The sequence below is a fragment of the Pseudophryne corroboree genome, chromosome 12 (assembly GCF_028390025.1).
Source record: "Pseudophryne corroboree isolate aPseCor3 chromosome 12, aPseCor3.hap2, whole genome shotgun sequence".
In the NCBI taxonomy this organism is placed as follows: domain Eukaryota; kingdom Metazoa; phylum Chordata; class Amphibia; order Anura; family Myobatrachidae; genus Pseudophryne; species Pseudophryne corroboree.
This window is the reverse complement of record NC_086455.1, coordinates 103624761-103636852: the sequence shown is the minus strand read 5'-3', so window position 1 is coordinate 103636852 and position 12092 is coordinate 103624761. Positions and strand designations below refer to the sequence as shown.

At 44.7% G+C, this 12092-nt stretch overlaps 2 protein-coding genes across 6 annotated transcripts in view; one reads left to right on the top strand and one right to left on the bottom strand.

Annotated features, from left to right (window-relative positions):
• CAPN3 (calpain 3) overlaps window positions 1-12092 on the top strand; it is a 354142-nt gene that overhangs the window by 57826 nt on the left and 284224 nt on the right. The gene's annotated exons all lie outside the window — the stretch shown is intronic.
• Window positions 4476-11260, bottom strand: LOC134980843 (uncharacterized). Its single transcript, XM_063947832.1, has 2 exons — window positions 10496-11260; window positions 4476-6682 (listed from the first exon to the last, which is right to left on the bottom strand). Exon 2 carries the CDS (start codon window positions 6427-6429, stop codon window positions 5191-5193), a length of 1239 nt encoding a protein of 412 aa, XP_063803902.1. The 5' UTR covers window positions 6430-6682; window positions 10496-11260; the 3' UTR covers window positions 4476-5190.

Genomic DNA, 12092 nt, shown 5'->3' with positions numbered 1-12092 from the left:
GTGTCAACTGACCGTTTTCTGGGAGTGTTTGAAAAAACGCAGGCATGCCAGGGAAAATGCAGGTGTGGCTGGGCGAACGCTTGGCGGGTGTGTGACATCAAAAGCCAACCCTCCAAAGTTAGAATCAACGCACACGAAGAGTAAGTCCAGGGCTGGTCTTGTTTTGCACAAAATGTTTTTGCAGGTGCTCTGCTGCACAGGCGTTCGCACTTCTGCAAAGCGAAAATACACTCCCCGGTGGGCAGCGACAATGCGTTTGCATGGCTGCTAAAAACTGCTAGCAAGTGAACAACTCGGAATGACACCCAATGGGCGGTATTCTAATGATATATCACGCCCAATCTCCTTTCTAAAGTGTTCCCCGTTATCACACATATCGCATCCGTAGTAATCAAGTTTAGCTGCATAAAGGGTTGGACGCACTCACTACTCCGGGGGTAGCGAGCTGAAATGATTCTACCACGCCCTTTAGCAGAAACAGAACGGGTGTGGCAGAAACAGAACGGGTGTGGAAGGGGGTGAAAAGAATTGAATACCGCCCAATGACTGTTGTTTAAGAGAGGATTTTTAAAGTTTTATTGAAGCCTATTAGTGAAAACATAGATATACATTTGTGTGACATATGTCTGATATATACTGTGAACATACTGTATGATACTGGTGCAAGCCTGCATGCATCTTACCATAGTTGGAACACTGCCTACACACGCAATTGCCATGAACATATTTAGTATCTGCGATTTGGGGTGTAATTCTGTCCAGCTCTCTATCAGTCCTAGGGGTAGATTTACTAAAGCTTCTAAAATAGAGAAGTAGTGGTGTTGTCTATAGCAACCAATGAAATTGTAGCTGTCATTTCTCTGTTGCATTCTAGAAAAGAACAAATCTGATTGGGCGCAATGGGCAACACCACCACATGTCTCTTTTAGAAGCTTTAGTAAATCTACCCCTAGAGTGTGCATTGTGGGAAATCTAAAAAGTTCCATAAAAGTCCTGCCTACAGTAATATCTTGTTTCGGCTACTCCATTAATTTTAACTTTTCAACTTTCTTCCTTCAAAAATACTGCTTGTTTCAAAACATACGTGCAACATTTATTGTTCAAACAAAGGGGCGCAAGCCTTGCAGATTCACTTAGACCCACAAAACTCCCCTCTATGACCATGACTACACTGCTGAGTACTTATATAATGTCTGTATTACATACTTATATGTTAAAAAACAATGGTGCCTGTTTGTGTCGCGTATTTTGAGTTCACACTGCACATGGTCAGCAAATGAGTAGAGATGAGCGGGTTCGGTTCGCAGAGAACTGAACCCTACCGGACTTCACGTCACGAGCCCAGATCCGAATCAAGCTCTGGTTTTCCCGCCTGACTTGGAAACCAGAACGAGGCAAAACGTCATCATCCCACTGTCGGATTCTCGCTGGGTTTGGATTCCATATAAGGAGCCGCGTGTCGCCGCCATTCAGGGCTGTTTCTAGCCAATTTGGCTCCCAGTGCGAGATTTAAAAATGCGCCCCCCCAATGACATAAAAAAATGTGCCCCCCCCACACACACACCTAGATAAAAAAAAACTTGCGCGCGCACATGGCAAGGGGGCGTGGACTCATCTAAATGGGTGTGGCCTCGTCTGAAAAGACTACCTCACAATCCAGTTTTTGACCCTGCTCCAACAGATCACGACCACCACAGGAAAGAAAAATTCTACCATATTAAGCCCCACACAGTAATGCCCCCTGCACCATATTATGCCACACACCTTAATCCCCTTGATATATTAAATCCCCACACTACGGCAGGCAAGAGTCCCCATTTCACACATTACGGCAGGTATCGCCATTTTACACATTGAGAGAGAGAGAGAGAGAATACTCACAGAGGCGATTACCGCTCTTCGGCCTGCCTCACCAGTCGCTACTCGCGCCGGCCTTTCCCTCTTCCTAACTTGGATCCCCCTCTGTACTCCGCTCGGGGAGGGAGTTTTGCGGAGTGACGGGGTTGCGTCGTGACGTAACGACGCAACCGCGTCATTCCGTGAAACTCCGCCCCCCGAGCGGGTTACTCGGGGAGAAATAGGAGGGGGAAGCAGGGAGCAACAGTTAGTGCCGCAGCGGGCGCCCAGTGCGGTTGCACTGCTCGCCTGCCACAAGAAACGGCCCTGCCGCCATTTTCACTCTGACATTGGAGAGTGTAGAGGGAGGATGTGTCTCCGTCCTCTCAGTGTCCTCAGTGTCCGTGTCTCGTGCTGCATCTGTCCAGTCACAGTCAGGGCCAGTTCGAGCCCTTTTTGCGCCCCGGGCAGGACATAGGGGCGTGGCTTCATACAGGGGGCATGGTCAGTTACGCCCCCTGTACAGTAGTAGCGCCGCTGAAATGCTGAGCGGTGCGCGATGACATCATTGCGCACCGCCCAGCAAAGGTCCTCTCCATGAAAGGAAACTAGACGCGTAGCGTCTAGTTCCCTTCGTGGAGAGGACCTTTGCTGGGTGGTGCGCGATGACGTAATCGCGCACAGCACAGTAAAGGTTCTCTCCATGAAGGGAAACTAGACACTACGCGTCTAGTTCCATGACACCCTTCACAGCGGGACGCAGCGGGGGCACAGCACTGCAGTAGCGGATCTTGCCATGGTGCAGCGCCCTCCGGAAGGCGGCGCCCCGGGCAAAAGTCCTGCTTGCCCGTGGCAAGATCCGCTACTGGTCACAGTGGTTGTGTCCTCTGCTGCCATATGTCCAGTGCTGCTGTATAAATCCAGTACAGTGGTGCCGTATAAATCCAGTGATCCTGCCGTATATGTCCATTGATACTGCCGCATATGTCCAGCGGTACTGCCGTATATGTCCAGCGGTACTGCCGTATAAATCCAGTGATCCTGCGTATAAATCCAGTGATCCTGCCGTAAAATTCCAGTGATCCTGCCGTATAATTACAGTAATCCTGCCGTATAATTACAGTAATCCTGCCCTATAAATCCAGTGATAATTCCCATTATACTGGCGTATAATTCCAGTGATACTGACATATAATTCCTGTGATACTGTCGTATAATTCCAGTGATATTGCCGTATAATTCCCGTGATATTGGCATATAATTCAAGTGATATTGCTGTATAATTCCCGTGATACTGGCGTATAAATACAGTGATATTGCCGTATAATTCCAGTGATCCTGACGTATAATTCCAGTGGTACTGGCGTATAAATCCAGTCCAGTAATACTGCTATGTATATATATATATATATACACCCTGTTGCAAAACGGATTACTGAGGCCATAAAATCCATGCTGGTGTTAAACGTTCATCTGGTATCTGTCATTAGTGCAGTGGGACTGCAGTGTCAACCTTAGATGGGCCAGGTGTTTGTGCCGCACACTTGTATAGTTTAGCTTAGTCATACAGCTACCTCATTGCCCTCTTTTACTTCTTGGCATGATGTGCTGTTTGGGGCCTTTCTTTCTATATATGCCCTCCTGAAGTATGGCTTTGACTGCCCCAAGGGCCCAGGGTGATGCCACCACTCACACACTTCTAGTTATGGTCCTGCACCTAACTAAATATCAACCACACAGGGCGCAGTGGTAGTCCCAGCAAAGGAAAAAAACTAATTCTCAGATTGCTTGGCCAGAAATTTGCAGCTCTGCAAAACACACAATATTTAGCAATTTGTGTATCTCTACATAAAGCATGGTTGGCTATGCGTTCTGATTGTCAGTGGTGTCGCAATAGAAATCCTCTACTTAGCATGTAAAATACAAAATTGTACTGCTTAGGTTAAGCCATGCTATTAAAGGGTCTGCTACGTTATGCTGGCTGTCGGGGTGAGCGCAAAAGAGCCTCTTGGGGGCTCGCTGTGATCACCACGCTGCGGGCACTAGTTGTCTGTATGCCAGCTGTCAGGATCCCGGTGCCGGTATGCTAAACGCCGGGATCCCGGCAGCCGGCATATTAAATGCGTCCCCTATTAACCTATGCACTGACCCATTATGACCCAAATGTCATGTACTGTAACATGACATTTCTCTCATGGCAGAAGTCAATATTTCAGACACACATGTAAAACCCCCTTCACAGATTGCATGTAACACAAGCACTAGTTTTTTGCTAACGGATGCTGTGATATTTAATTGGATTTATTTATGAGTCTGGGACTAGCATTTATTAGTGTAATGGTCAATATATTCATCTAATTTGTAACACAGAGACATTTTAAGAGAAAGTCTGCATGTCCTTATTAAACATTATTTAGGCATATTCAAACAAGAGAGGAGTTTTGTAAAAGCTCAAGGAGTAGGGTTTTCCTGCAGCTGCAGAGTTTTTCTTTTTCAGTTAAATGCGAGAAAATGATACTCAGTGATTTCTATAGATATCACTGAAGGGATTTAACCCTTTTTGTGCCTCCTCGATGTAATCATCTCTGGTACCAGTGAAAGCAGCTCCTAACCCCATACAGACAACACACAGTTGAGGGTTAAGAGTCACTCTGCTTTATTATATGGTTAACAAAGGTTTATAAAGGCAACGTACATGGGTGTAACTGACATGTGTTACACTCTTATTGGCTCGTTAGTAGTTACTGGGCAGAATACAAAAACCTCTAAGAGAGTTAGAAACACAAACAGAAATAGAGATAACAGTTTTGGTCTGGAATGTAACTCTCCCTAAAGAGGAGGCACAGACAGGCCTTGAATTGTATGAACAGATAAGGGTACCCTGTACAAAGTGGTACGTATCTTTTCAAACACATAACAGTTCATATAGCATATTTAACCCTTCAATCCCCTCTTAGAATCATATATTTATATAACATGATTCTTTTCATAGAGCTTTTTATTTCTACATTCAGTTAGGTATTGCTTATAGGCTGCAGGGGAGTTAGGAGGGATTGTAAGGACGGCTTCATACATAAGCGAGTTTTCAATACCTTTTGTGGCGAGTTTTCTGCAGCAGGGTATAATGCAAAAGAAAACAACACAAAAAAATTGCTATCACAATCAATATGTAGATTCCTAGTTGAACAAGACCCTGTTTCCAATTTTCAAACCAACCAAAGTATTGGTTCCATGGGTTATCAATACCTGAATTCTTTTTTTTAGCTCTATGGATAAATCATCTAGTTTTTTTTATGGCTAAGGTAACTTTACTATTAGGGCCAGTATTGTCAGGTATATAGGTACAACACCCTTCTACCTTACTAATGTAAACACAAGTACCACCTTTTTTGCTAATATCATATCAAGGGCCATTTGGTTTTGGAATGTCATCTGGGAAGTGGCTTCTAGTTGCTCAGAAAGACCCTTAAGAGCATCTTTTGTGTCATTTACAAATCTCTGCTGATTATAGTAGATATAATTGATCCATGCAACACTTCCATTGACAGTTATTATAGGGATTAAGGATTCAAATCCTGCAGATACTTCATTTCTAGCTTTGAATTCGTCTGGCACCCCTCTTGGGACCCCAATTGTGTCAATATAAACATGTGGATCGAAGCTACCTACTGGAGTTTCCCTTTTTCTTCTATGTGTGGGAGCAGTGTTTGAGGTAGGGGAACCTTCATTAGTTTCTGTGTCATTGTATAAACTAAAGAAACAGCTTTCTTGGTCTAAGGGGATATTTAGAGGGACTGTTCCCAGATGGGGTCTAGATTTACCACATACATAACAATTAGTCATATTATGTTTCTTGGCATTATATCTCATCCATTCTACCCAAAGATTAATATCTGAAAACCCAGTTTCAATGGCCATAGTGCCTTCGAAAGTGGGGTTGTCTATAGCAATCATTTCCTGGAAGGTGGTTATATGAGGTCTCAAGAGGTTGGGGCGTGGTTTAGGGGACTTGAGCTGGGCATACTTTTCATTGTTAAACATATCCTGCAACAAGAATTGTGTAAGGGATGGATTTATAAAAAAGGATTCACCCAGGACATAGGTGCCTGCATCAGTAGACTGGGGATGTCTTATGCTTAATATGAATTTACTATCACATCTGTTTTGTCTATAAAGGGTAAGACGGGTAAGCAGGGACTCACCATATTTGTCTTTACTTGAGAGAGCCTCCTTGGGCTGGTATCCATAACTATGACCAGAATTCCATCCCACTGATCCCCAATACGCACATTTATCACCCCAATATTTACTAGTAACACAAATATAAGCTTCATTGGGGGTATTACGTGTTCCATACTGGTCACATCCCCATTCATAATGTTTTCTGAGGCATGGGCCAAAATTGCAAAAGTCTATTTTATAAGTAGCAACCTCAGTGTTGGAGGAGTTGTACCAGAATGTGTAAATGCCAGAGTTTTGTGTAATGTCTACTTCAGCTGTAGCTTGGCAAGTGAGGACCATTAGGATTGTCAACATAGTCCCCTGGCCATAGATAGACGTCTTCTTCTTCTTCAGCATCACCTGCTTCTCCATGTTGGAGGTCAGGGCTGTCTGCCCCGGTTAGTACCTCGCTGGAATCTCCTTGACTTGCTTCGCGATTTGGGCTGGGTATCTTCTTTACTCGGGATGCGTGTATCCACGTGGGCCCGTCTTCAGTAAGGACAGCCGTCCTGGTCACTGCCACGACTTCCGTCTCTGGACCATAGGTGAAATCTCCTGGACCTTTATTCCTCGGGAGCACTTTCACAACGACTTTGTCTCCGACTTGAAAAGGATGTGTCGGTTCCTGTGGATTAAAAGGATTTTTACAAACAACCTTGTGTTCAATTTCATCTAATTTGCTGATGAGGGACCTCACATATTCTTCCTTTATCAATTCTACTTAGCCCAAGGTGTGGGAAAGGCCTACCCATAAGTATTTCAAAGGGTGAATAACCTAGGGTCTTTTGTGGGGTCATTCTGATTTCTGCTAAGATAATGGGAAGGACCTGTTTCCATTTGTGGAAGGTACCTCCTGTGGCCTTCCTAAGTTTGTCCTACCCCATGGTAGTGAGCAATGAACAAAGGGGCACTTGTTTGGGGTATACAAGGTTTCCCCTCTTTGCAGATTAATCCTGATTTGGGATTTTTCTGCAATACAGGATATATCCAGTCATCCAAATCCTTGTTGGAGGCTGTGGCCTGTAGTTCCGTGATAAGATATTGATCATTAATGGCAGGGGGGGTCATGACAGTCATATGGGACTGGGCAATGGGTTGTAGAGCTGCTTCTTTGGCAGTTCTGTCAGCAAGGGCATTTCCTTCTGATATGTCGTCCTTGCCACCAGTATGGGCCCTACAGTGCAAAATTGCAATGTCAGAGGGCAGTGTGATGGCATGGAGGAGGTTTGAGATAAGTTGTGCATGGGAAATGCCTTTTCCATCGGCTCCTACAAAGCCTCTTCTTGCCCAAATAACTTCATGGTCGTGGACAACGCCATGGGCATATTTGGAGTCTGTGTAAATTGTAACGGGTTTGTTTTGGTACATGTGGCAGGCTCTGATAAGGGCTATGAGCTCTGCAGCCTGTGCCGATTGGTAAGGCATGGGCTTTGCTTCAAGAATGTCATTGGGCAGGCGCACAACGGCATAACCTGCTTGGTATGTGGAGTCATTTGGTCTGCTACAGGAGCCATCAACAAAAACATTGTCTGAACCGGGTATTGGCACAGGGGACATGTCTAATCTCGGGGAGGTCTCTGATTCTATTGATGCTGAGCAGTCATGGTCGTCAGGTATGTCATCTTGGGGACCCTTTAGCCCTAGGAGTGCATTAAGAATGGGTGCTGGGCCTGATGACGTGTTTGCATATTTGATGATGAGGGATGGGTTGCTTTGCAATAGGACTTCATGCCCACTAAGGCGTTGGGCCGACATATGCTGTGTATGCAAGCCGTTAAGTATTGCTACGACATCATGTGTTGTGTGTAGAATTGTTGTGTGACCTAAGGTGAGTGTAGTTGCCATCTCAGCCACCATTGCACAAGCTGCCAGTGCTCTGAGGCAGGCAGGCATACCTTGGACCGACACAGGAATACCACAGGGCGCAGTTTGCCTCCATGTGAGTTAGTACCCCCGCCATGGTTTTACAGTTGTCCCTTGCATATAAATGAAACGGCAGTACAGTTTGGGAGGCTCTGTGCCGGACTTTTCACCAACATACATTTTAGACTTTCATATGCAGTTAACATTTCTTGTGACCATTGAATCTGTTTAGGTTTGTCATTGAGAGTGGCTTGTCTCAAAATGTTGTCATAGTAGGAACAATCAGATATCCACTGTCTGCAATAATTAATCATGCCCAGAAAGGATAGCATTTCCTTCTGAGTAGTTGGGGTGACCAGGCCCAATACAGACTGAATGCGTTGTGGACTGATTTTCCTTTCTCCCTCTGTGAGTACAAAACCCAAATAATCGACATGCTTTTTACACCATTGCATTTTAGTTTTTAGACACCTTGTGTCCACATTCACAGAGCCAGTTTAACAGTTTGACTACAGAGAAGCAGATCATCTGCATACTGTAGCAGGACAGAACCATAGGGGGGGTGCCAGGGAGCCAATGTGGCTTGGAGTACAATGCTATACACAACAGGTGAATAAACATACCTGTGGTAATCTGCACCATGTTAACTGCTTGCCCTCAAAAGAAAAAGCAAAAAGTAACTGTGTTTGGGGGTCCACTGGTATGCTGAAAAATGCATTTTTTAAATTAATCACTGAAAAAAATGCAGCATCTACAGGGATGGCTGAGAGGAGTGAGTTTACATCGGGTACAATTGGTGCAATGGGAACAATTAGCTGATTAATTGCTCTAAGATCTTGCACAAACCTTATAGACCCATCTGCTTTTGCTACAGGGTTGACTGGTGTGCAGTATGGGGATACTACATGTCTAAGAATGCCTTGCTCTAAAAATTGCTGTACCATAGGTCTAAGACCTTCTATTTTTTCTTTTAGACAATGGATATTGTTTCTGGTAAAGGGGTGTACATCAGGTTTCAGTGTGGCCTTGTAGGGGGTACATGATATTAGGCCAGTGTCATAGGGCCCCTCTGACCATACCTGGGGGTTTACAGTCTCTAACTCAGGTGGTGTGTCAAGGTTTACCCATACAGGTAAATGAGGTGATACAACATCCATGCCGCTACTTGAGGCAGAGGGACTAATTGTGATTTCAAGACAGCTGAGAAGATCTCTTCCCAGTAGGTTTATTGGGCATTCAGGTATTACAGTAAAGTTGTGTCTTCCCATATAAACGCCCTTCAAAGTTTCTATACTGATGGCGTCGGTAATAGAGGCTTTTGTGGGTATCCCATTAATTCCCATTGAAGGAGCGGACTTTTTTAAGGATTCATGGTACTGGTCCCTACACAGGACACTGGTGGTGGCTCCACTGTCCTTCCAGTAACCAGTGAGCTGCATGAAAGTCGGGACACTCTCCTCCGGGCCCCGTCAGCGGGGCTGTCCCTGTCAGTCAATTTGGAACCTTGGGGCGTCTCTGGGAGTATTGTTAGTGTGGGCAGGTTCAGGCAGCAGTGGTTGTTTAAGTTTGCTAAGGGGGTAAGGACAGTCCCTAGCCCAATGTCCATCCTTGCCGCAATTAAAGCAGGATGTATGTCGTCTGCTCGGAGGTGCAGGGGGCCCCCTATTCTGTGGGATGTCCCGCTGGGGGTGAGGGTTCCTGTACTGACAGATTTCCTCATTTCAAAACAACCTGCTGCTTTCTCTTCATATAAATGTTTTTCAAAATCTTTAAAATTATCAGAGGTCGAACTGGAAACACTCTGTTTTACTGTGAGACCAGTAGAGGGCAGCAGATTGTTAACAAATTTAGAAATAAGAAGATTATAGCAATTCACTAGGCTGAGCCCTGCTTCTTCAGACCAACACTTTTAATCACTTCCAGAATTCAGTCCCATTCTCACTAGGTTTCTGTTTGCAAGCTACTGCTGCTGCTGGGAGGGACGAGCAGCACATTCCTTGCAGGTCTCCCCCGGGAGGGGAGGGGAGGGGAGGGGAGGGGAGGGGGGTATTCAGTCTCTCTTTACTCTGGTCTGAATCCCATATTATCAACAAGTAACTAACGTATTTTAAGGTAAAGCAACAACAATCCTATCATAAAAACATAGACTGTTCCGAACACACTGTCATATAATGCGTGTACACTTACCACCCACGCAACATATTTCTAAAAGAATTCACAAATAACAGGGAAGGGAAACAATAGTCTATGTATGCATTCAGCTGATCTGATCATAAATCATTGGTAACATGTGGGATTACACATTCCCTACACAAACTACCAGAGACAGAACAGAGAAGATAAGGAATAACAGCACAACTTGTGATACCAAATGTACGTACACTTACTACCCGTACAATTAATATCTCTGCAATCGTGGACAATGTTATTTGTTACAAATCAACTTTCAAATGTACTTAAAATCACTGTAAACAACAATGTCCTCTGAGACTCAGCGCCCGTGCACTTACCAACCGTTCACTGAGTGTCCTTAATAGAAAAAATTACAATATAAGTACTTATAAGACAAACATACAAACATTTAGGTGATCAAATCGAGGAGGCGTTGTTATTTGGACTTCTCGTCCATCTTATGGTATCCTGGATACCTGTGCCTTTTAAAGATTTCGTGGACCCCTGGTCCTGCTATTAGTATCCCTGATACCTTTGCCTTTAAAGATTGGTATCCCTGATACCTTTATGTGGCGCCCGGCGCCTTTAAGAAAACAAGTTTCTTTTCTGCCAAGTCCCGGACTTGGATTGTATTTTTGGTCACGTGTTCCCGGAACACGGAATGAGTTCAGATCTAGTAGTAATCGCAATCCCTGAACGGAAAAGACAGACAATAAAATTCTCTATCTTACCGGGCAGGGGACGATCGCCTAGATCCCGGACCTAGCCCCCAGCTGAAGGGATTTAACCCTTTTTGTGCCTCCTCGATGTAATCATCTCTGGTACCAGTGAAAGCAGCTCCTAACCCCATACAGACAACACACAGTTGAGGGTTAAGAGTCACTCTGCTTTATTATATGGTTAACAAAGGTTTATAAAGGCAACGTACATGGGTGTAACTGACATGTGTTACACTCTTATTGGCTCGTTAGTAGTTACTGGGCAGAATACAAAAACCTCTAAGAGAGTTAGAAACACAAACAGAAATAGAGATAACAGTTTTGGTCTGGAATGTAACTCTCCCTAAAGAGGAGGCACAGACAGGCCTTGAATTGTATGAACAGATAAGGGTACCCTGTACAAAGTGGTACGTATCTTTTCAAACACATAACAGTTCATATAGCATATTTAACCCTTCAATCACCACGTCTTTCTTCACACACCCCCAGAACAAGTCTGATTTTCCCAAAAATGGTTATTTCTTGGAAAAATCAGCGAGACTTGCTCTGGCACCCATTCAAAAGCCCAATAATGACTAATTAAGCAATTTGAAGTTTAATTAGTCCTTAATTACTCACCTTAAGAAGTGGTGTCTTCTTCCAGCGCCGAGATCCGGTCTTCTGCAGCAGCAGTGTGTCTAAGCATGGCTTAAAGTAGTCCTGGAGAGCTGGTGGGACTCATCTCCCCTGCCCCCAACCCCACCACTAGGTGGAGCCGGGGCTGGTGCTAGGGTGTTCGGCGCCCCCTGCAAACTATAGGTTTGTGCCCTATGTCTCATACATGGTAGAGGATTGCAAACAAGGGGTGTGGGCTCACAAGAAAGGGGCGTGGCCACACAGTAGTACCCCCAATTCAAATTACACCTCAGAGTATCACAATCTTATTCACATTGCCCCACATACTAGTGCCCATTACACACACAATGCCCACAGTAGTAGTGTCCCTTACACACAATGCCTATGGTAGCGCTCCCCCGCAGCTTTAGGGATTTTGATAATCTGTGTTTAATTTTAGATGAAATGCACAATGTAGCAGGATATGTTGAAAAACCTTTGCTCACCTCTATTATGTCTTCCATGTGTCCCTTCTGCTTCCTTATTTTTCCTTTGCCTTTTTCCTCATGTGTCCATATCTTCATCCTAGGTAACCCTCTTCCTCCCTATATACTCTCCAGTGTGTCTGATCACCTGCATCTTTCTCTCCTTTACTTACCCCCTACACCTCTAACTCTCTATTACCCT